Source organism: Labrus bergylta, chromosome 4, assembly GCF_963930695.1.
Source record: "Labrus bergylta chromosome 4, fLabBer1.1, whole genome shotgun sequence".
Classification (NCBI taxonomy): Eukaryota; Metazoa; Chordata; class Actinopteri; order Labriformes; family Labridae; genus Labrus; species Labrus bergylta.
Genome location: NC_089198.1, coordinates 22,035,470 through 22,058,419, shown reverse-complemented (window position 1 = coordinate 22,058,419; position 22,950 = coordinate 22,035,470). Strand labels below are relative to the sequence as shown.

At 39.7% G+C, this 22,950-nt stretch overlaps 1 protein-coding gene across 3 annotated transcripts in view; it reads right to left on the bottom strand.

Moving 5' to 3' along the window:
• Window positions 1-22,950, bottom strand: part of LOC109985712 (laminin subunit alpha-3) — a 58,515-nt gene that overhangs the window by 30,358 nt on the left and 5,207 nt on the right. For all 3 annotated transcript variants that reach the window (XM_020636110.3, XM_065954085.1, XM_065954086.1), the window contains exons 3-21: window positions 14,528-14,645; window positions 12,379-12,497; window positions 12,132-12,302; window positions 11,331-11,431; window positions 10,223-10,338; window positions 9,424-9,542; window positions 9,001-9,091; window positions 8,060-8,191; window positions 5,827-5,877; window positions 5,651-5,698; window positions 4,455-4,589; window positions 3,744-3,878; window positions 3,203-3,337; window positions 2,875-2,927; window positions 2,389-2,488; window positions 1,080-1,132; window positions 855-960; window positions 345-444; window positions 53-209 (exon numbers count right to left, since the gene is read on the bottom strand). In XM_020636110.3, coding sequence (XP_020491766.2) covers window positions 53-209; window positions 345-444; window positions 855-960; window positions 1,080-1,132; window positions 2,389-2,488; window positions 2,875-2,927; window positions 3,203-3,337; window positions 3,744-3,878; window positions 4,455-4,589; window positions 5,651-5,698; window positions 5,827-5,877; window positions 8,060-8,191; window positions 9,001-9,091; window positions 9,424-9,542; window positions 10,223-10,338; window positions 11,331-11,431; window positions 12,132-12,302; window positions 12,379-12,497; window positions 14,528-14,645 — 2,040 coding nt within the window. The remainder of the gene's footprint in view (window positions 1-52; window positions 210-344; window positions 445-854; window positions 961-1,079; window positions 1,133-2,388; window positions 2,489-2,874; window positions 2,928-3,202; window positions 3,338-3,743; window positions 3,879-4,454; window positions 4,590-5,650; window positions 5,699-5,826; window positions 5,878-8,059; window positions 8,192-9,000; window positions 9,092-9,423; window positions 9,543-10,222; window positions 10,339-11,330; window positions 11,432-12,131; window positions 12,303-12,378; window positions 12,498-14,527; window positions 14,646-22,950) is intronic.

Below are 22,950 nucleotides of genomic sequence, written 5' to 3'. Positions count from 1 at the left end.
TAGTTGCACCAATGTTAAATATGTCTAGGTTTTGGTGTACACCTCTACTTACTTGTGCAGGAGACATAACAGCGTAACCTCTCCAGCTGAAATCTGGAAACTCTTGGGGGTTATAACCAAAACGCACCGGTCTGGCATTTGGCGTGGTACCATCCTCAACCTCATACTTCAGTTGGTGCAGGTCGGGGAAATAGAAGCGTGGGGCTGGCCTGACAAGACACATGTCATTCTCAAATACAAACTTTGTTCGACAGTTACAAAAAGACGTTGGATTTGCAAAAGAATATTTCATGAGTGAGTCTGAATAAGAATTCATAGTGTCATATAAGAAACTCAGATTTTACTCAGTGCATTTAAGGCCCACTACGTTCTTCCGACACCAACATTGTCCCGACATCTCATCGCAGGCCATGCCGACTGCGCCACCTACATCACACTGACAACCTATCAGGGAGGAAAATGATATTTAAAGGGGAACATATATGTGTCTCTGTCAACTAATGCACAGTTTATCTTGTTGTTTGGTCATTACTTGTTGTTTTTGTGTGTAAATTTGCATTTGTGTGGACTACCAACCTGCCAAGGGACTCAAATGGAAATTAGCCTATGTGTACAATTTGGCATATTTACACATTTATCTTCATTAAAGTGCACTGTCCCTATTTTGAATAAAATAAATAAATCTCTCTCTCTCTCCTCGAAACTTTGAAGTCTTTCAACTCTGACAATTAGAGTCGAGTGTAGCATCTGCTAACACAGTCAGCAGTGCATCCTACATTTACTCCTACTATAAGTTAACTGTTGCGTTGCATAAGGGGATCAAAAATTAGATTTGGTTTAAGGAGATGTCTTACCTTGACAACCAAAATACTTCTTTTTCTGCAACTGGAAGTATCCATCCTTACAGGAGTCACATGCATGTCCACACGCATTTGGCTTACAGTGACACCGTCCACTTTTCTACACAAATACATCATCGTGAAAATATGAAACAAACAGGAATCTATGTGGAAAACACTGTTTCTGTTTTATCTGAATCATTAGCAGTCTGTCGATCGAGGAAGTAATGAAATACTCACCTGTTCACACTCTCCAACACCACTCATGGTCCCTTTCAGATCACACTGACACTCTGGTATGAGAGAGGGGGCAGGGGGGGTGGGGGGGGAGAGAGAGAAGGTTATGAAAATACGAAGGGGGATCTACAGTGAATAGACTCTGATTACAGGATTTTGTCACTTTCATGGGTGAAACACAGCAGCACAAAACCCCACAATCTTCAGAGATCTGCACATCAAAGGTTCAGAGATTTACTGACACGGATTGCTTTCAACCTAGTGAAAAAAACATCCCCTTAATGTCCGGCCACAGTCAACCAGAGGCATTCTTAGGATATTGAAAGCTCTTTTTTTCCTTCTTCTTGTGTCTTCAGGCAGTCTGGTTGTGACAACATTCCAGCTTTAGAGCAGAACTGTAACATAAGACAGGTATCTGGACAAAGCCAGTAGCTTTTCCCTCACCGGCTTATCAATAGGAGTCTCCTTATTATTCTCTTATTCAGTATTTTCAGTGGATTAGGGAGAGGTATTTAGTTTGAAGGGGGCAAAGTAAAAGTCCTGAGGTTGTTTATAATATCCCACTGGGTACTCACTACTCACTCATTACTGCAAAATCAAAGCACAAAATCTCACAGCTTCACGTGTAGCTTCAAACTCAAAGCAGGAATTTGCCTGTATGGATGTGTTATACTTCAGCTCTCTCTGAGGGACAGGAAGGCAGATCCAGCCTTGTTGACAGGGGTATGTTGACATATCCTCTGGGTAAGAGGGGCCAAGACCCATATCAGCAACCTGTCAGATTGCTGCTGGTGGTTTAATACAGCAGGGGTCAGTGATCAGAAGTAGTACTCTGGACAGTAATAAACCGCTAAGAAAACTACAGCTAGTTCAGGATGCTACAGCCAGGAGCTCCGCCTGAAAGAAGAACATTGAGCTTTAATTTATTTCATGCTCCAGCCAGTTAGGTAACTTCAATGCGTCTCTCTCCTCTCTGTCTCCTCATGTCCCATACAAGCTGGAGCAATGTTAAAAAAAAAAAAAAAGATTTCATCACCAACTTTTTTTGTGTTTTAATCTTTTTAACCTTGTCTCTTGCTGTCAATGTCAATATTAATCTCATATATTTCTTATTTGTTCATTTGTGGACTGTAGTCTTGTATATGGTGCTGTAATCTTGTATATGATGCTAATAAAGATAAGATGCTATATACATAGAGTTCAGTTGAGGAGAAGAAAAATTAGACTTAGGCACTTTTGCTGACAGGGGGTCAACTGTTTGTTACACAACAAAGTAAACGTTACCGTTCTATTTAGAGTGCACGCCGCTTACCTAAACAGCCACGAGGGTTGTCTGCAGCCAGATTCCAGTAGCGAGGTTTACACCTGTCACACAGATCTCCCTCTACGTGTGGTCTGCAGCGGCAGGAGCCCTGAAACAACAGATCAGGAATGTAAGGCTTTCTCCGAGGGGTAGCTCCTATTGAAATGTCAGAAAGGTTAACAATCAGTAAAATCAGTCAAAACCGTTTTTTCTGAATGACTGGATATGAGCAAAGAATACCTTCAAAAATAGAGCCCAAACGGACCTTCCAGAAAGTCTTTGTTTTTCTATTTCAGATCGGAAGGAAGTCTCTTTTCCTTGATTCTAATTGCATTTACATTTGGCAGGAAGAACGCTTCCTTTTAAAATCTGCTTTAAGAAGTTGTAGATGCACAGCTGTGCAACCAGTTGTAAAGCTCTGAAGCCATATCTGTAATTATAAAAAATAAAAAAACACTGGCTTTTATATACCAAAGGCTATGAAGATTGACCTACCGTTTGAGGATCAGCACCCTCAGTTCCTACGAGGTTACAAGAGCTGATGGGGGCTAAAAGCACACAAAGAACAGTCAAATGTAAAGTCAGTGGTCAACTATTAAACTCGGCCTGAAGCAAAAGAAACCAAATGTTTAAATAAGAGGATCAAACAGAGAACAATCAACACATTTGAAAAAGTATATTTTTAAACAAAAGAGCATAAGAGCTGATTTTTTCTGAATACAATTCCTCGTAAAATATATTATTTATGACCTAATTGCAGCACAGTGCAGTACTGAAATGACTCAAGAGTTTAACCAGGTTTGATAGTTCTTGTTGTAGTCACCTGAGCACTGGGGGAACCTGAGTCCAGAAGCACAGCGGTCACACTGCTGACCCACCACTCCTGGGAGACACAGGCACTGACCCGATACTTGGTTGCATATGTTGCTGTATGAGCCTTCCTGTGAACATCGGCATGCTGTGGTAACAAAACATGACTAAGTAAATACCAAAAATATTAGCCTGTAGTGATTTCAGTATAACAATTAGATCCATTTTAATGACTCCTGCTTTATTTTCCAATATCTGATTTCCCAGTGGTCTCTTCTTAGGAAAATGATTCCCTGAAAGGAAGTAGTCCATATATAACTCATGTTCCAGCTCTCTGTGAAATGTTGTAAATAAATCCAAGAGGATGACAATAACAGGCTTTACGGGATTCTGTGGGAGGCTGAAGAAGTTCGCTCCACAGAGCCATGAGAAGAGGCCACAGAATGCCCAATGAAACCAGCAGCAACATTTATTTTTATCAGATCACATGCACGCAGTAAGTTCATCTGCGATAGAAAGACACTGGTGGACATGAAGTGATCAAACTCACTCACCAGCACAGTCTGGGTATCCATAGTAACCTGGGGCACATTCGTCACAATTCTGTCCCCCATAGTTGGGAAGGCAAACACACTGGCCACTCGGACTGCACACAATGTCAGAAACACCAGCGCCATCACAGAGACACACTGCAGGAAGAGGCAAACATTTAAATACAAATAACTGATTTCTATAGATCTGTATTACTACTGCAAGCAGGTGTACTGGAAATCTTTGTAAATTTGTAAAGGGACCTGTACCATAAAAACTTAGATACTTTAAAATTTAGGAGGGAAAAACTACTCTTGAAAAGATTTTTGTAGACCATTGTTTTAAAAATGTGAATATTGATGATTAGATAAAATAGACTGTTTTGGTCCAGGTTCTCGTGTGATTTTAGGACCTTGAAGTCAAGTGTCAAAAGTACTAAGCTTGAACTATAAAATACCCAAAATGCCGTGCTTGGTGTTTACTACAAAATGCAGATAGGAGCCTTCTTGTATACAAATACCGTATAGCTGCTCACATTTTAAAACACCAACCCTTATTGTGTAACAATACAATTAGTTAAAAATATTTGTACTGATTTCACTGACATTAGAAAACATTCACCTGTTTTTTTCTTCTTAGTACGCCTACTTTGTTCACATCTTTCAAAAGTCAAAATACTTCATAGTCATGGTACACCGAGGGGGGGTAAAGCTGTTATACTGATTCTTACTCACCCTGGCAGTTTGGGAAGGACTGGTATCCTGGTCGACAGCGGTCACATCGCTCTCCCTCCACACCCTGCCGGCACAGGCAGCGACCCAAAGCATCACACACACCATACACTGTCCCTCTGTAGTCACATACACACTCTGTGGACACACATAAATAAACGTGTATTACAGCAACAACAGTTTATAAGACATATTCAGGCCTTATCTAAAATGAGCCTAAGCCTTTTCCTTGGATCAAAATAACAAGAAAAAAGCTAGTACTTCCTTCAGTTGGACTTTCCTCATATTGTGGCACACAGTGGTACGGCTGCCCCCATGCTCACATCTTGCCAGGTCTCGCCTGCTATTGGTATGCGACTAGACTTGGGGCTAGGGCAGGATAGCCACCAGAGACTGCCAACGGTTTACTTGCCCCGAAGCAGCTCCTAACACTAAAATCAGCTTTTGAAAGGCTGCTGATGAAATTCCTCCTCAGTCAGTTCACAGGTTGAAGGACAAGCTAAAGAAAAGTTATTGTTTGCTTTCATTCTCTGACAAGTGATAAGGCAGAAACAGCCAGGGGCTAAAGGTCAATGTTTGAATAGAAATTCCCTATTAATTATAATTGCTTTCCCAGCTTGAAGAAAACCAGAAAAGGGAATTTAGAACAGGGGCTGCTCTCCCTAAAAATAGACTGCTTAGTTCTCACTGAAAAGTCCCATCTGATTACTGAGGAGCACTCAAACTTAAATCCCCACTGATGCACAAGATAAGACCGTCAGTGCTTGAATATTGCAAGAGCTCGGCTGTCACAGAGCAGCAAAATTTCCTTGTTCTGGATATTTATAAGACAAGTATTTCAATCAGTCTATTCAAACAAAACATCCTGTAAGTTCTGTTTCTTAAAGCCTACAAACATACCAATGACCTAAAGTGTACATCAACTGTTTATTCACTGACTTCTGCCTTATGGTATCAACATATAACCAAGTCAGACTCAGTGGTGCCTCCTCTAAAGCCCTTTTTAATAACCTGGGATGCTTTTCAGTAAATGTGACTCAGGCGACAAAAAAAGTCAAGGACTGCCTTGTTAAAAGCAGCTCTTTAAGAGGATACAGTACCAGCAGCTTGTTTTTAGATACAGAAGAATGCAGTTAGCATAGCATTGATGTGTAAACACTTCTAAAGTAGAACAACATATCTCGAGTTATCACACTCACGCTGACAGTTGGGTGGGCCGAAATAACCCTGAGGGCAGGCAATGGGTCCTAAACGGAGAGAAGGAAGACAGAATGGAGATGAAAAGAATCACTTATATTTTAAATGATTGTTCAGATTCATCAATCACGCTAAACAGTGCTAAAAGACACTGCCAAACCTTGTCTCTCTATCTTACCCACAATAGGTCCTGCGGGGGATTTGGTGGTCGTCTCATATACAGGATAACCTGATTGCAAAAGAAAGGCACCAAGTTAAGACCTCAACTGATTGGAAACAGTCAGCAAGTGTCACCTTTATTTATTGCCGTTGGGGATTGCTTTTGCAACCCCAAAAAACAACAGACCACAATGCAATTTGAGGCAACGTGATTACATTTTCATCATATCGTATTCTTGCCAAAAATCAAATGAGACATTGAATACTGCTCTACACATTACACAGTTTCAGACCAGCAGTAAAGCTCACCTTGCTTTTAAAGTCTAGCTTTATGGGGATTACAAAAGTAAGATTTTGTATGTTAATGAGCCAGCTTTAGAGGTGCTAGTAGGCAGGGTGTGTCTGGACTGTTTCCTGACTGCAGGGCCAAACAGAGGTACTGACTTCATATAGTGGTGGGATAAAGTGTTTGTGCACATACTGTATATACAGTAAATAGCTTTTTAACCTTGTCTGTCTTCAACAATCATACCTACTCTGATATTAACACAGCAACATGTACATATTGGATGCAAACTTTTTCAAGGTCTGAAAAAGTCTGACAGTCATAGTGAAGGGTTAAGAGTTGGACCCTGTGGGTGGCCAATGGGATTTAAAAGAGAGTGGAGGGTGTACCACCCCAGATCACCCCTTGGATGTGCCCCTACAAGCAGTTGGGTGTTTGTACCTTTGTTACCTTTAAGCCAGTCCAGCTTGTTCCCTTTATTTTCAGTCTTTATGCAACGCTAAGCTAACTGGCTACTAGCTATTTTTATGTGCCTGTTATTCCCATACAAACACAAGAGTAGTATCAATCATTCAATTAACTTTTTACAAGATAGCAAACGTGTATTTCCCAAAATATCAAACAGTTCCTCCAGCAATCATTGACTTAGATCTAATGTTTCCAAAACACAACTTGTATGAACTTTTGAGACCCAGACAGCCTGCTAATAACCATTTCAGCGTGTCGAGACTAGTTTGTCAGTGTTAACAGCTCAGAGACAAGACCCCCAGTTTTAATTAAATCTTCTAGTAATAAATATATCTATTGCTCATAAAATCTCAAACTTAGAATCAGTATTTTGTTTGAATCAGTGTCCAATTAATGTCAGGTTTATATGACACGAGAGACAATACACCTGGAGCAGAAAAAAGATTTGTTTCTTTTTCTGTATGATGGTTAAAAACACGATGTACTATGTTTCATCTTAAACATATGACATCTTTAGATATTAACACAGGTTTAATTAAAGGTTCATTGAAGAGAATAATGCGTTGAAAGTTAAATCTCTGTGAAAACAAGTAACTGTCAGATAGACTTTAATTTAAATTCCAGGAGCACAGAAGCTGAATGCTGTAGCAAGTTCAAGCAGAGACCTTAAAAAAGGCTTGCCTCCATCCAAAACAGACCAAAAAAATACTTTAAAAAAATGACAGAAGATAAACTGAGTGGCTTATCTCTGTGTTCCTGAAGACCCCTGAGTCTGAAGAAAGTCAAGAATGAAAGAAAGGAGGGAAACTGTCTTTGTGTGCCTGACGTCTTTATTCACTTCTTTAAATGGAGGTGTGGCATGTGGACTGTGGATCAAGTCAGTCCTGTTACATGTGCATACCTCTGTCTGCATTCAGCCCAGTGAGATTTAAAGCATACTTATTTAAGAATGTTACAATTGTTTCGCTTAAGGTAAAAAAATTAATAGACAGAAATACAAAAGGCAACACCAGGGGGGACATGACACTATTTCCAGCCATTAAAGGATATGTTTGCTAACTGAACAATAAAGAATATGTATACTTTGACAAATCATGATGTGTAATTTGAGTTTGATAAGTATTATGTATTTCTTGATTCAAAATAATTAGTAGAGATAATTGTGCCTTCCTTTGACTTTAACTCTGCCCATTCAAGCAGTTATCACAGATTTGATTCATCCCAAATGACACCAGAATGATGGATTTATAACATTCATCCATGTTTTAAAATGCTGTGCATATGTGTTTTTACCTTATTTAGGGTACTATTTTATGAATTGATGTGAGTCTTAGTGTGAATGTTTGTATGTTTTTATGTAACTGAGCCTCAACAAAAAGGTAATTTTATGTCACTATGTGATATGTGAATCTTGAATGTTTCAAAACTGCCTATCTATTAATCCACACCATTGGGAAAAAATGGGAATCGAGTATGGGATAACAAATACAAAACTTACGAATGCACTGAGGGTAGTAATAGTATCCATCGGCACACAGGTCGCAGTTTTCTCCAGCAAACTCTGGCTTACAGAGACACCTTCCAGACCCCATTTCACAGCCAGCCGTTTTCCTCTCATCACACCTGCAGGCTGTGGGGTCAAGTGTAGAGACAAACAGATGTACATGCCAACAGATTTAGACTGAAATGGACATGCATACACAACACAGCACAGAAGTAAAGAAGTGATGAAACATTTGCTGCGCATCTCGTATCAGTAAAAACGTTAGAAAGCTGCCTACCATCTATCATCTCAAATTGAGAAATCTCAGAAGCAAATAATAATCAGTCAACCTTCTTGTCTCTTGTTTTGTCATAACAAACATCTTCCTCTGATGAGCTAACTTAATTGAGATTGTAGATTTTACGTTTTACTTTCAAAGCTCTAAGGGCAACCAGTTTAATTCCACTACTTTGTTAAGTCCAAACACAACTGTCAGCTATTTATACACAGAGGAACAGTTAAACTAATATAAACAGGAGGATAGCCCAGTTAAGCAATAATACAAACACTGGTGCCAGTGCTGTTTGTGCAGTGGTGCGGTTTAAGTCTGTCCCAAACCAGACACTCATACCCTGTATATTGTATTTTAGTTTAACATGTTTGTCATACATTTTGTAGGTCAAATTCCTACACGGTGAGATGACTTGTATTTTATAAAACAAACTAGGGCCGCCTCCTTGAAATTTGACGGACAGCAACATATAAATGTTTGCAATGTACCACACACAGCTCTTAAAATGTTTTTGGCATTTTACTGTCGATTTTCACCACTTTTTGTCATTTGACTCCATATTTTAAAAGAAACTAACTCAGATATAAAAAGAATCGGAAATTGTGACTTTCAGTGTGTCAGAAAATCAAGGGAGCAACTGTACAACTATAAAAATGTAACTCACATATGCACCCAGTGGGAGACTCAGGGGGAACTCCATAAGGTCTGTAGAAACCTTCAACACATCGCTCACAGTTCACTCCGTCAGTGTTGTGCTTAAGATAAACACAAATATAATGTCATCAATAACGTATGCACCACGTTAACAAGTTCATTGAAATGAAAGTTTTCTTTTGGACTAGCACGAGAACTCAACATTTTTTTCCAGTAGTCATAAGAATAATTCATTTACGTGTTTTGTCCTCAAAACCCCCTTTTAAAAGTTGCAGTGTTAATAATACAGTATCAAATACTCCACAGAGGACTACATCAAATATGCCGACGCAACATGGAATTTTCTTTCTTCTTTTTATTCCCTCCACCTCCCCTGCACCCACACACACATTCAGACACAGGAATCAGTTTAGACTTGATGTGCATTTCATACCTGGCAGTTGATGCACACTCCTCCTCCATCGTACCTGCCGAAGGTGTCTAAACTTGCTCCCCTCTTTTCCACCTCTGGATCGTAATAACAGTCAAAGGCATGGGAGAAACACTGGCAGGCTGAGGAGGAAACCCCCGAGACACACACACACACACAGATTTATATTATATGCCTCAGCAAATCACCTACCAAGTCTACATTTAAGAAACCTTAATCCACTATTACTCCAAAAAGGCTTGTGGTTGTTAAGCAATGAGAGAAACTATAAAATCCAAACTAAACAAGAGGGCACATCCTCTTCCTGTGAACCATCGCTGTGTCTCATTAATGTTTATGAAGGGTTAGTGTACATTTCCAGTGCGAGAGTGCACTGATTGGATTACAAGTCTTCTTCATATTTTCCCTCTTTGCTTTGTGGCTGCTTCAAGGTCATGTTTCATAAGGGGGAAATTTTGTCAACAGTCCAAAGCAATTAGATTCCAGCTGACACAGGCTCTGCTGAAAGACTGGATGGCCCAACGATAACCTAGCATGGAGGACTGTCTGGTTGGCTAGTGTGGGCATGGCTAGCTAGCTAAGGTGAGGAAATGCAGTTATCCTGGAGCTAGCTGTGCACTATGCTGTTCATCAGACATACCATATGAGGAATGTCCTCTCTGCTCTAAGGCTCTCTACAGGACCATATGAGGGCATCCACAACAGGGTTTGAATCTCAGAGGCAAGAGGACACTTTAGTCCACTGTGGGGGTCGTAATTCAAAGAGCCAGCAGAATAGGGAGTACTGAACATGTTCACTTACGTTGACAGTCATTGGGGCTGTCAACAGTCGCGGCACGCCATGGCTTTTGGTTGAAGCCGGGGCAGCAGAGGTCACATGACTCCCCACAGGTGTTGTGTTGACACTCACACTGGAGTCTGTAGAGACAAGAGTTTAGACACCTGAGTATAGTGACGCTCACATTTCTATTTGCAGCACAAAACCATCATTTTTTTTAAATTATGCCTTGAATTAATTCTTTGCCACTTGGGGACAGCAAACAATGCTGAAAAAGCTACATATTGGTTAACTTAACATCACCTATAGTACTGTTTTGGTATCTCAAGCTGCTAGCTTTTGTGTTTTTTTATGTTATAGGCAACCTAGCACTACCTTTTGATTTTTGGGTGTGTCTTTGGGTTTTTAAGTTGCAAGCTAGTTTGTGCTAACTTTGTGTTTTTGTCATTTGGTGCCAGGCAGAAAGTGTATCTGATATTTATTGTGACAATATTCTTGCAGTTAAAAACATCAATGAGATAACTAAAAGAGTAAAGCAGTAGGCTGGTACACCAAAACAATAAGCTGAAATAAGCTAAAATTGGCATATTCCTTGGATCCTTTGCTAATATTCAAAAGTTGTTTGGAGCAGTTTGGCAAAAGTAACAATCATTTAAAATGACAACGTTTCTACTAGTAAACAATGATAAACGATCAAGGTTCAGTGAGCTTAAAGCAGATCTTTGTCCATACTCTGCCCTCATACCAACTATTTCCATTGTCAAAGTCAGTACTCAGAGCCTTTACAATGGTGCTGTCAGTGTACCAACATGTGAGGTAATAATCCTTCCTTAAACGATTCAGTATCACTGCAGGAAATGTGGTATTATCTCTGTGGTTTTGGTTTCTCTCTGGATATCAGTATAAAGTCATCTCAGTGAAGATTCTTATACAACAGAGCTCTTGGTGCAGAAAGACTATTCACCTTGTTAATGAATAAACAAATGAAACATTGAAAGGTTAAAAATATACTTTAAGGTTAACTTATGAAATGCTTTTAACGAAGCATGTCAGCTAGTATTACTGATTGATAAAAAATTCTTTGCACAGAAAACTCTTCTGTAGCATGCTGAAGATGAGGCACATTACCAACCTGTTTGGGTTATCCTGATCACGCCCCCCACCACACACCTGTGCATGACCATGACAGACACAGCGTCCACCAATGCTGATGTCCTTTATACTGTAGTAGTACTGTCAACAACAAAAATACATACCAGAAAGAAGACATTTTAAATGTTGTTTAAATGTAATGTTGGCTTAAAATCAACTGCAGAGGCAGATAAAAGATTGTCACATAAATCTGCCGGCACTAGAAAAAAGTCTAGCTTTGCCAAGTAGAAACTTGAAACTTAAACATGATTGATGAGCAAAGGCAACTTTTGTGGAGAGAACCAGTGCATAAATAAAAAGATAAGATAAACAGCAGATATCACTGATTCAGTATAAGCATTTCGATAAAGAAGATTTACTGAGGGGTGTGAGACATAATTGCTGAGGAAACATCTCTGGAATAATGCCAACAAAAAATTAACTTTGTATTATAGTTTAACTGAAGCTATTTTACAGTATATATTAAACCACTACTCAAATGTAAAATAGGAAATATAGGCTACTAGATTTTAAGAACATGTGTTCTCCTGCTGTAAGTAGAATTGCCATATTGGGCCTTCTTGCCAAACCAAGGTGTCAGATGAATTACCACAAGGAATGGACAGATAGATCTGGCATTAGGCCTTGACACAGATGAATGTGTGAGCAGGTCAGAGTGTTAATGTCAGCAAACAGTAAGCAAGAGGGCAGCTTCTGAGTTGTAAATTCATATTGCCCAAATGGGAAATATGAGTCTGCCAGCAAAACACCTTTGTGTGAGTTTGTACAGTGCGTGACTCACCCTGCGGGTGACGGTGGGATCTCTCTGGGCCTTGGAGATCAGGTGGCCCAGCAGGGTGGTTGTGCGGAGGAAGCGCAGGCGGATGTTAGTGGCCTTCGTGAAGTCTCTCAGCACAGGTGAGTATGTAAAGTTTTTGGACCCTGGCCGACCGTTGACCAGAGACACCACAATCTAGACAACAAAGATTTATTTCACAAAGTTGTTTTTTGATGGTAGAGTTTGCGAAAAACTTGTTGCAATATCTCACCTCTCCATTTTCCAAGGGTACAATCCGCGAGTACTCTGTTGTGCAGAGCTGGTCGTCATCATTGAGTACACGAACATTGGGCTGCTTTCCAAACCTTTCAATACACTCGCGCTTTGAATCTGCCACAAAATTAATTGAAAAACGATTGAAAAGCCTTTGTGACCTCTGACCCACTATTAGAATGTTTTCATATTTTAGAGAAATGAGGCAACGCCTGCACTCTAGTTCAGGCAGAGAACTCAAGCTGCACCGATTTGATATGCATCATTAACCATAATCACCGGGCAACACCTCCCTACAATTGCCGGTCAATTTAAGATGCAAGATTTCCGGTCACTAACTCTGCTCTTTACTTGCCAACTCTGACCTGCACCTGGGGGGTTAAAGATATCATCTCATCACTCCTTAAATTTCTGGATGTAAAATAAAACTGTGAGGAATGATGAAGTTTCGAGCCTAGGCGCCAAACACAAACTATAATCTGCTGCTGCAGTTAATATTTCAAACAAATGACTGAGTTGACAATATATCACATGGAAACCTTCTGTACAGTAACTCTCGATCACCAATCAATATAACACAATAACTTGTTGTTACAAACAGTGGTTTAAGTTGTCCGGTATGCTCCGGTACACAGTCCCGCCACTTCTAAATTTGATCCCTTGACATACCAGGACTTTTTCTGGCGCCTTGGGACTTCTCAACAGGTGCCAGTACCCTTTCCAACCCTCTCTATATTACAAAAGATCGAGGTCAGTATATTTTCTCCCAGGACAATTAGTGCGTTGGCGAAGACAAAATGCTGGGGTACAAAGTATGTAGCAAAGTTAGCTCACTAGCTGCTCAAACACGGCAGTGACTTGGGGTTTCAAGTGAGTAAAAAAGAGAGAGAACAGGAATGCCTCTATTATCCCTCAAACCACCAGGGCTCATGGAAGGGAAACATTTTTTAAAAAGCGTAAGAATTCTTAAGACCAACAATTCATATTTTAATTCACTCAAAGCACTGGTTGCAATACTGACACTGTTTGGTGTCGAGTTATCTTGAAGTTGCTAAACTGATTAATCTGTATTTTAGATAAGTCAATAAATAGAACATACTGTACGAGGGATGAGGAAATATTCAATTAAAGGAGGAAGAAAAAAAGACTTCAAAAGCATTTTTTAAGAAGTAAGAACTTGAATGTTCCAGAATAAACATGAACTTGGATTAAGTAAAATGATGAAAGGGAAACGCTGTGATTGTAAGACTGATGATTCACAGCTGTGCTTCCTGGCAATCTGTATGTACAGGTGCCTCTTGGATATTAGACATCATAAATCAGATTTGCCAATTCAGCATGTTTGACATCTGTGTTTGCAGGTATTTCGACAGTTTATTAGGTAATGGTATGACATTATAAGATAGTCAATACAAAGGGTTTGGAATTTCTCCTCTAAAACTCCAAAAACCTTTTATTTACAATGATAACAATGATCCTTGAAGTCATTCAAGGTTGGAATGTTTTTTTGTTAGTTTGCATTTCCTTTTTCACAAACCTTTAACCAAACACTTCCTGTCTTAAATACTTTAATTGGCTAAATGGTGCAAATCAAAGATGTGCAAGTGAGCAAATTTTAATCCATTCTCACAATCGCTCTTTCTCAAAGCAGACAGTTCGAGTTGTCATAGCAGGAAATACTCAGGAGTAATTCATAATAATAATGGCTGCTTTCCATTCAGCAGTGCCAGCTCAGGGGCTCTGGTACTCTACAGTACACCTCTGGCATGGCTGATTTATACAATCTTTATACTATTAATAAAACCTGTACATTTTCTTATATCAAAAGTAAAGACGTTTCAAGAATTCTATTTTCAAACTAAATCTGCTACATATGATTTAAAAACTGTTTTTTTACAAGACAAAATAATCCTCCATATCCGTGTTTATATGTCTTTTAACAGGATTCTGTTAATTCCAAATGATGTTGTTGTGTTACTGCACCGAAGAATGTGACAAAATGCTAACCTGCCTTCAAAACATACATGATGTTACCTAAAAATCACTGACAGTGGAAGGCTTTATGTATGTTTTTCAGTGTGTTCTCTTGTTGTGTTTTCACAAATAAGATAAAAGCTACAACATTGCAAAATCATATGAAAACTTACGTGCAAAATACTGCCAGGGTGTGAAGGTCCTCCCGTTATCTATGGAGCGCTCCAACACCCAGAGGTCAGGACGAGGGGAATTAGCAAACTTGATGAGGACATACGCCACATGGAAGAGCTGCAATCAAAAACAGAAAACAAAGTAGGATGAACAAAAGGCACTCATTAAGCATAATGGAGTTTCCTGTGCTCTACTTGTTCTTTAAATTGAGGTTCTGCTCTAGGCCAGCAACTCTGACAATACTCTTATTTACATTCTTGTGTGAGCCAGGGCACAACAGAAGCTTGATTGTAGCATCCATGCTACACAGAATAAATGACTTAACTGGGAATTTACCCATTGGACTGAATCCAGGTCAATGCTTCCTGTTTCTATTCTTGCAGCTTCACACACAGTGTGTGCCCAAACTGGCCATTCAGCAAAATACATACAATACACCAACATTTGCCTGGAGTCATGGAGTCAATATAAGAGAAAAGCAGGTGCAGTCGAGTTAGTAAAAGATATCAGTTAAGCCCACATCATCCACGTCTGTTCTCAGAACTCTATCTTGAGCTCCCATCAGAATACGCTGTCCATACAAGGGCAGACAAGGATGCCAATGATTGTTTCTGCCAACACTGAGCTTTCTCTCAGGCTCATGATGCTCAGTGCAGCATGTTTCCTTTGCAGATCAACAACATCCTCATCAGGGCCTGAAAGCGGGTGACTTCAGCTTGATTGAACGTTGTACAATGGAAAGGTAATTTGTGATAGTCAAAGCTCTCTTTGTTATATCCTGGCATAGAGTTGGTGTGGTTGGAATTTAAACTCTGAGACACCAACTTGCACATGACACATATAGAGCCAATAAAAGGCCTCATCTTCACCCAACCACCACACCTTTGTTGCGTTTTTATGAGCCTACTACACAATTTATCTTTGTGCTGGTATGCACCTGAAATGAAATATTAGGCATGTTACAAAAACAGGATCCAGTAGGCATTCTTTGCTAAACGTCCTCTGATATTCCCTTAGGATTGTTATGATAAAAACCGTATCTAAAATACTGTGTGCTATGTAAATGAGAGCCACCTCTATAGAGTCTTCCCTTTGACAGGGTTGAAGGCAGGCCCACACTCGTCGAGCATCCCTCAGCGCCTTGATGAAAACCCCCGCCGGCAATTGAAACAGTCAGGCTGCTATCTCTTCTGAATGAGGCAGAAAGCTAACACTCAAATCAATTCAAAAGAAAACACAAGCAAAGGCTGAGCTGTGGAGTCATGGACTGTGTCAAAAAGGATCCACTTTTATCTTGATGGATATCTACCCCAAAACAAGAAGAGTGGTGGCCTCAGGTTCAAGTGTTTCTTAGGTTGATGGATGGTGAGAAAGGTCAGAGCGCAGCTTAGGGATCTGTTTGGACTTGTGAAACTTTTAAAACTTCCCAAAAAACAAACAAAATCATTAGGTGTTCAAAAAGCCTTGAAAAGCCTTTTTGAGTGTCCGACCATGATTCACTGTATGGCAAAACGGTTCTTTGCTAAGTCAAATGGCTTAAAATGATTCTTCCTGAACGTGAATGGGGTGTGTCTTGAAATTAATCAGAGACCACTTCCACCCATGTGCAACAGGATGTGCAAAAAAAGACAAACGGTGCATGCCAAGCAAACAAGAAGTGGGCTGTCATCCTGTTAAAAAAAGAGTTGCCTTCTATCAATAATCTGTTTCTGCTGAGGACCAGGAGGAAGTTCAGTTCACACGGGCTGCCATGACGTTAAGGGGAGGCCAGGGGAAAGGAAGAAAGGGAGTGAGATGGGAGAGGTGGTGGGGGGTGGGGGTGGTGGTAAGAGACGTGCTGGCTGGCATGCAGACCCATCTCAGATTCCAAACATAGCGTCACATTCCCCTTCTCTCCTAATGCCCATGCAGAGCATGCCACTGCTTTCAGGATCCTGTCGCTGACAGTGACCCACAGCAGTGAAAATCTTCTTCAACACTTGCCGTGGCTACAGTCAAAGATGGTGACTACAAGGGATTCTCCCATTGCCCAAGAATTATCAGTCATGAAAAATTTGGTTCCACTTCTAGTAGAATCGGAAACTGCGTCTATGAGGTTTAGTGGGATTGGCTAGAAAGCCATTTGCATTATTTTACCTGACATAAATTGCGGTCCGAAATGTGAAAAATCATTCCCCTAAACTAACTTGCTGATGAGTCTGATTGTCTGTCAGTCAATGTATCATAGCACACATATCTGTGTTCAAATTCTACCTGATTCTAATTCTCTGATGTTTTGTATCTAGGCCAAAATGGCGAGGAAGTAAACACTGGTGAAACCATTGGGGCCTTGCTGATTTTGGCCAGTACATGTGTAAGTGTTTTTTTGTTAACTGAAAATCTCTCCGTTCTTTGTTTGAACAGACAAATGTGTCAGTCATTGAGAACCTTTGCTGTGCCAGATGTTCAAAATGGCTGTTTCATCAGCATTTTGTTGAGCTCTTTGTCAGACACCTACCCTACTGGCAGTGGTTACAGACAGAAAAATGACATTTTAGAAATAGTTCATTATATACTGATGGTCTCATTTGCTTTAGTGGCTTATAAAGATGCATTTATATTTATTAAAGTCTGTTTCACAACAAGCATGGAACTCCTCACAGGAGTTTTAAATACCTCGTTGGTTACCAGAAAAAGATCCTAAAATGTACTGAAGCTAAATGAAATCCTGTAGACATTCATTCCACAACATATACATAATAATATTCAATTCTTGTGCAGTCACTCTTTTTTTTTAAATATGTAACACAAATGATTAAACTTCAGTGATGTGTTTTCATGAAAACATTTACTTTGTGTTCTCTTTTCAGATTATGAGATGGTATTTGCATAGTGACCTCCAGCATACACCCAAGATCAATACTGTTCAGGAAATGACTAAGAACTTGACTTCACACACGCAATGATTCATAAGACTCATATGGCTTAAGTTGAAGAAAGTTTATACATACAAGAATACTCCGGCATATTATACAAAGCCTGTGGAAGAGTTTCTATATATTATATAGAAAAGACGTTATTGACATCAAGAGTCATACTGACCTAAACTAATCTGTGATGTCAATTTGGAACAGACACTAAGTCTACCAAACCATATGCAGATATAAAGGGGAAGACCCTTGACACACTAAGCTGTCCTTGGTCATCTAGTCACAACTGAACACTATCAGGTCTGACTGATATCAGAGAACAGAGAACAAACCAAATTATGTTTGTTCATTTAAATCTAAATAGTTCATAAATTCTACCACAAATACCAATCGAGCTTACATGTAGTGATGACATTCACTGTGGTGTCTTACTCTAACTTAACACCAGTAAACCAGCAGAGTGATGGTGAGAAGAATCCTTCGAAAACAATCCCAGTCAGAAACAGACAGGGAGAACTTGGAAGACAGGACCTGTCCCGGCAAATCTCTTCCTATAAATTCAAGCCTGTCTCTCCCACTACCTCCTGCCAGTATAAACACACACACTCTTGAAATATGTCCAGCGCCTACATATTGTTTGCAGGGAGCATGAAATATTGTGATGGCATGCTAAGCACACCACACAGGATTCCAGTGGCGTACAGAGACATGAAACAGATTGACAAGCTTGTGGCAAAAAACACTTGAGCAGCTTCATCCTCTGCCTATCCCTATATCTGCAGCCTCTGGCTTTAAACAAGGGTGTCATGCCAGGAGGTTTAGTGCAGGAGGTGGGTGGGTGGGTGTAAAAAAAAAAAAAAAAAAAAAAAAAAAAAGGTCAGGGGTTGAGTTGTGACAGGTATGGACTGTTTGACACCCAGCCCCCTGCCTTCGCACCCAATCTCAAATTCCTGACCTTGACCCCCTATAATAGTGTCACATATACACAGCATAAAGTATCCAGATCTCCTTTAACCTTCCAAATTAACACAGCAGAGTCACACAGACAACCAGGTCCCTCATGACCAAACACCATTTTAACAGTCGTCTATTAAAATGTTCCCTTTCAATACATGTGTGTGTGAATTCATGTTGACAAAACACAAACAGACACATTCCTAAATCTGTTGACCCCGAGACCTTTTCATGCCAACTGTGTGTTTGTGTGTGTTGTTATCTCCGCAAGGCATAAGCCTGGAGGGTATCAAGTGTCTGTGTTGTGTTCAAATATAGGCATAGTGTGTCTACATGTGTGTGTATGTCAGTCATCAGCTAATCTTTCGACAAAAAGACATCAGCCTAATATTTTTGTGCACATTTATGCTTCAATGATAGATAAAATGTTGTGGTTGGAGCATTTGTTGCTATCGAGGAAGAGAATAGGGATACCCTATAAATATGTATAGTCAATCCTTTTTCTGCAATGGACAATCTTGTTCTCGCTATGGATAAACTTTCATGTTTGTGTCGAAAGTTTTTTTATTGACATTTTTATTGCAGGTTTGCAGGTCTAGACAACCAGCTACAATGTGCCGTGCCAGTCAGCTCAGCCATGCCCACAATTATACAAATGCTTTCACTATTCTGAGCCTTCATGAAATCAAAACAAATCAGTCATCAAAAATTCACACCATAACAGTTTTTTCACTACATACACAATGAACTATAGAGACCAAACCCTTTTTTTTTTTGTACTGAGCTGTAAACATGTTTATTTCCACTTTAAAACATGCAATAAAGGATACCAAATAGGGATCTCTGGCTTTTGGAGCCAGCCTCAAGTAACTGAGTTTGAGAAAACTGCTGTTTTTTTGCTTCATTTTTCAACACCAGGGATTGATGCTTGGTGTATTTAAAGCTCATGTGAGGCGTTTTAGCTAGTTATTAAACACACACTGTAACAAATACTGATGGCTCTGTGTGACTGACACAAGCAAACAAGACCATCAGCAACACGTATTTGAAATAAACGCAAGATACTTGTGCCCTAATGAAAGGATAAGCGCTCAGTCAAGAAACCCCTCATCTTAATTATCCCCCTCTGATAACTTACACAACCTACCACATGCCACCTTCAACAGACCCAGACTCTGTTTCGGAAAGCTAGCTAGGTAGTGACAAACACAAGGCCCCACTACTCAACCATGTTGACCAATGGGCAGCAAGAGTCGGGACAAACACCGTGGTTATCAAGTGAGAACCTCCCTTCACAAGTGTTTTGTTAAACTAGTCCCAGGACACCTCTGGAGGGACAATTAGCTCAAGAATTTTTCTATATTGTTAATTATAATATCTGTAACTGCTGCCATGGGGTGGGTGACAGATGAGACAATTTAGAAACATTTTTTTTTACAAATTACATATCACAATGAGTGATACATTTGACTTTTAAAAGTAACTAGAATGATCATTTTTCTTCAGAAAAACTTCATATGCATTCACAGGACAAGATCAGAAAAGAGGTAAGACAAACAACTTCACACAGGGGGCACTAAAAACAACACAAACCAAAAGTCGCTCAGTGCAGCTTTAATAGAATTAAATATATATATTAAAAAAACAACACAGTGGCCATTTAAAACATTCAACAATTTTTGCCTGATGCTGAAATGTGCTCGTTCATTAACCCATAACTGAGGATGGTTTAAAAATGGTTTAAAAATAAATAAATATAAAAATAAATAACTACTCAAGCCTCTTTTTTGCCCTTTTCATGGCTGAAAAAACTGACATCCATAGAAGAAAATTGGTCTCTTTTTGAAGCATATGATCTTTGGATTAATTTAATAACAAATATGTTCTGGTCCACTAAAGCGAGGCCTAAATCAAGATGAATAAATCCTACTCTTGTATTCTTCCCTGCCCATCTTGACAGTCAGTGTTGTATCAAAGCCTGCTTCCCCATCAGTGTTTCCCTCAGCATTGACCTTTGCAATTGGGTAATTGTTAGGTTGTGGTTAAGCAAAGCAGGTTAAGGTGAGGGTGAACACATATCAAACAGACAAAACCAGGAGGGAAATTTGAGTGGCAATTTAGATAAGCCTTTTGGAAAGCCCTCCTCTCACTACAGCATTTTGTTTTTGAATCTGGAGGCTGTGGTGGAAGTCCAAATGTAATAAGTGAGATTCAACTCTTATCTTTTTAAAGGAGCTTTTATTCTGTATTGTGTGTGACCGTCATTCCACTACTGTTATGCTTGACACACATTCTCTACAATTGCTGATCCCCCCACACACACACACATGAAAAAACACACCTTATGAAGATCTGCTGTCTACTGCATGCACTTCTATAAAGTAGTGGCCCTTGACAGCCATTGCACAACTACTGACAGTGATAAATGTGCAATTTTAAGTGTGAACAGACCCAGTGCTGCTGTCTGTACTTATCCTGTAACTTGCCCATGCATCATGTTATTGAGCTGTAGAGCCGTGTTTCAGAGAAGAAGAAAAAAAAACTCATAAAGGCCAGATTGCGTGACCCTTTGCCAGTTTTTCCTCATTTCTGTGCCTGCCATATTTATAATCTCATTGTGTTGATTAAATGAAGTGTGTGTAAAAGGACTAGTCAGGAATTTCTCACAGCCTCTTGATAAGGTGCTAAGAGGTCTAATACACGTATTGTCTTTGATTTCATAATCCATGACTTTGATACTAAAATTATGTTATTTATTGCCTGTAAGAGCAGGTACGGTTTGCCACCATGAGAAGATTAGGTGTATTAGAGACAGTATTTATCTATATACATGGATGGATTCAGTATATAATATTGTCATTTTTTGAGTATAACTGAAATTTTATTTTTGATCAAGTGCTACTTATCAGAGTATTGTATTTGCCACATTTCAAATGGCATGCCTGACAGATTAAAAACAAAAGTCACGTGAAAAGTCCTGATAAAGGAAGAATGAATTCAGCAGTAGATACTTGGGAAATCAGCTGCTGCATCAGAAAAGGAGCTGCTGATGTGTCTGTAGCCGCATGAGGGCAGAACTGTATGTCTACCTTACCTAGCATCTAGCTTTACTGAGCGCCGACTTCATGAAACATCAAGCATGCACTCTGATGGGACATAATTCAAACACACACAAGGTTGCATGATGAACAGGTGCATGCTGGGTCTGGTTAAATGCTAAAATATATCAATTCTTCAGGGAAGACTTGAGTTTGCTTTTAAACTTGTATCTTAAGCAATGTTTGTCTTTTGTTGCTTCTGACAATAATCTGTACGGAAATTCTAATTGTGGAGCCTTCATTAAGCACAAAATGAAAGCTTTGAAGCTTTGAGGAGTTCAGCCGGACAGAGAGGCTAAAGAGACTGGTTGTTAAATCCACTGAGAAAGATCAAGCAATAAAGATGAACTCACAGAAGATTGGTGGAGGAGAATTCTTTACAGATAATTGCGTTATATCAGGTGAGTACAGCACAAAACTGAATGATTTTACAAGGGAGGACATCAACAACCACCGCATGGCACGGCAACATAGGGCTTGTGTATAAGATCTGTGCAGTCTGTCTTCAGCTTTATTTTGTGTGTTTGTGAAAGCAGCCACTGTGGAGTATATGTTAAAACATCTCGGTGTTGTCTGCTTCTATTATATCTTATTCTGCTGGTGATTCTATATAAAAAAAAAGACAATATTGAAAATCCCAATCCTACTGAAGAGCCCCACATAGCCAAGAGGACAAGATCTAAAGTGAGATCAGAGTCCTGACAGATAGTAGCCATCTGAGCGTGCTCCTGAGAGTCTGATGTGAGATCAAAGGAATGCAATTTAAAGGAGAGGAGGCATCTCCTTCTGTCGGAGCGGATCAGCCCTGCCAGACAGACAGGGCATACTGCAGCCCTGTGACAATGCAATGTACAACTGTTTGTCTTTGTGCAACAGGTGGGCGGGGGAAGGGGCGAGGGATAGTCTGGTGTATTTTACTCGGTCTCCATGACAGAATTAGTTATGTGGTAACAAAGAAATGTTGGCGAAAAGTCACAAGTGAACTGAATGTGTAACAGAAAACACAGTATGAGCAGGTTTCTACTTGTTAGCAGTCTTTACATTGTTCATGCATGAGGCGCAGCTGCTTAGGAATTCCCTTTTTCCAGCATTGATCACTACATACATGCCTATTAATACAATGTCATATCACACCGTTATACAAGCCTAAGAAGCCGTGCATAGTTTGAAAAAGGCTAGAAAATAAAGCAAATGAAGGATTCATTTGTGAGGGTTATTAAGAGTTTATATGACTTCATATTTATTATCAAGTTCATCTCAGCATTTTTGCACCACTCACCACTGCACAATTGTCTTATTCAGCCATATTAGTGTTAGTGCTTATATTATGTTTATATTTAATGTTATAACTTTGTACATTGAGAGCACAGTTATTGAAGACAAATTCATTGTGTGTGTGGTGTGCAGGCATACATGGCAAATAAAGCTGATTCTGATTCTGATTCTCTTTTTTAGTCTTCT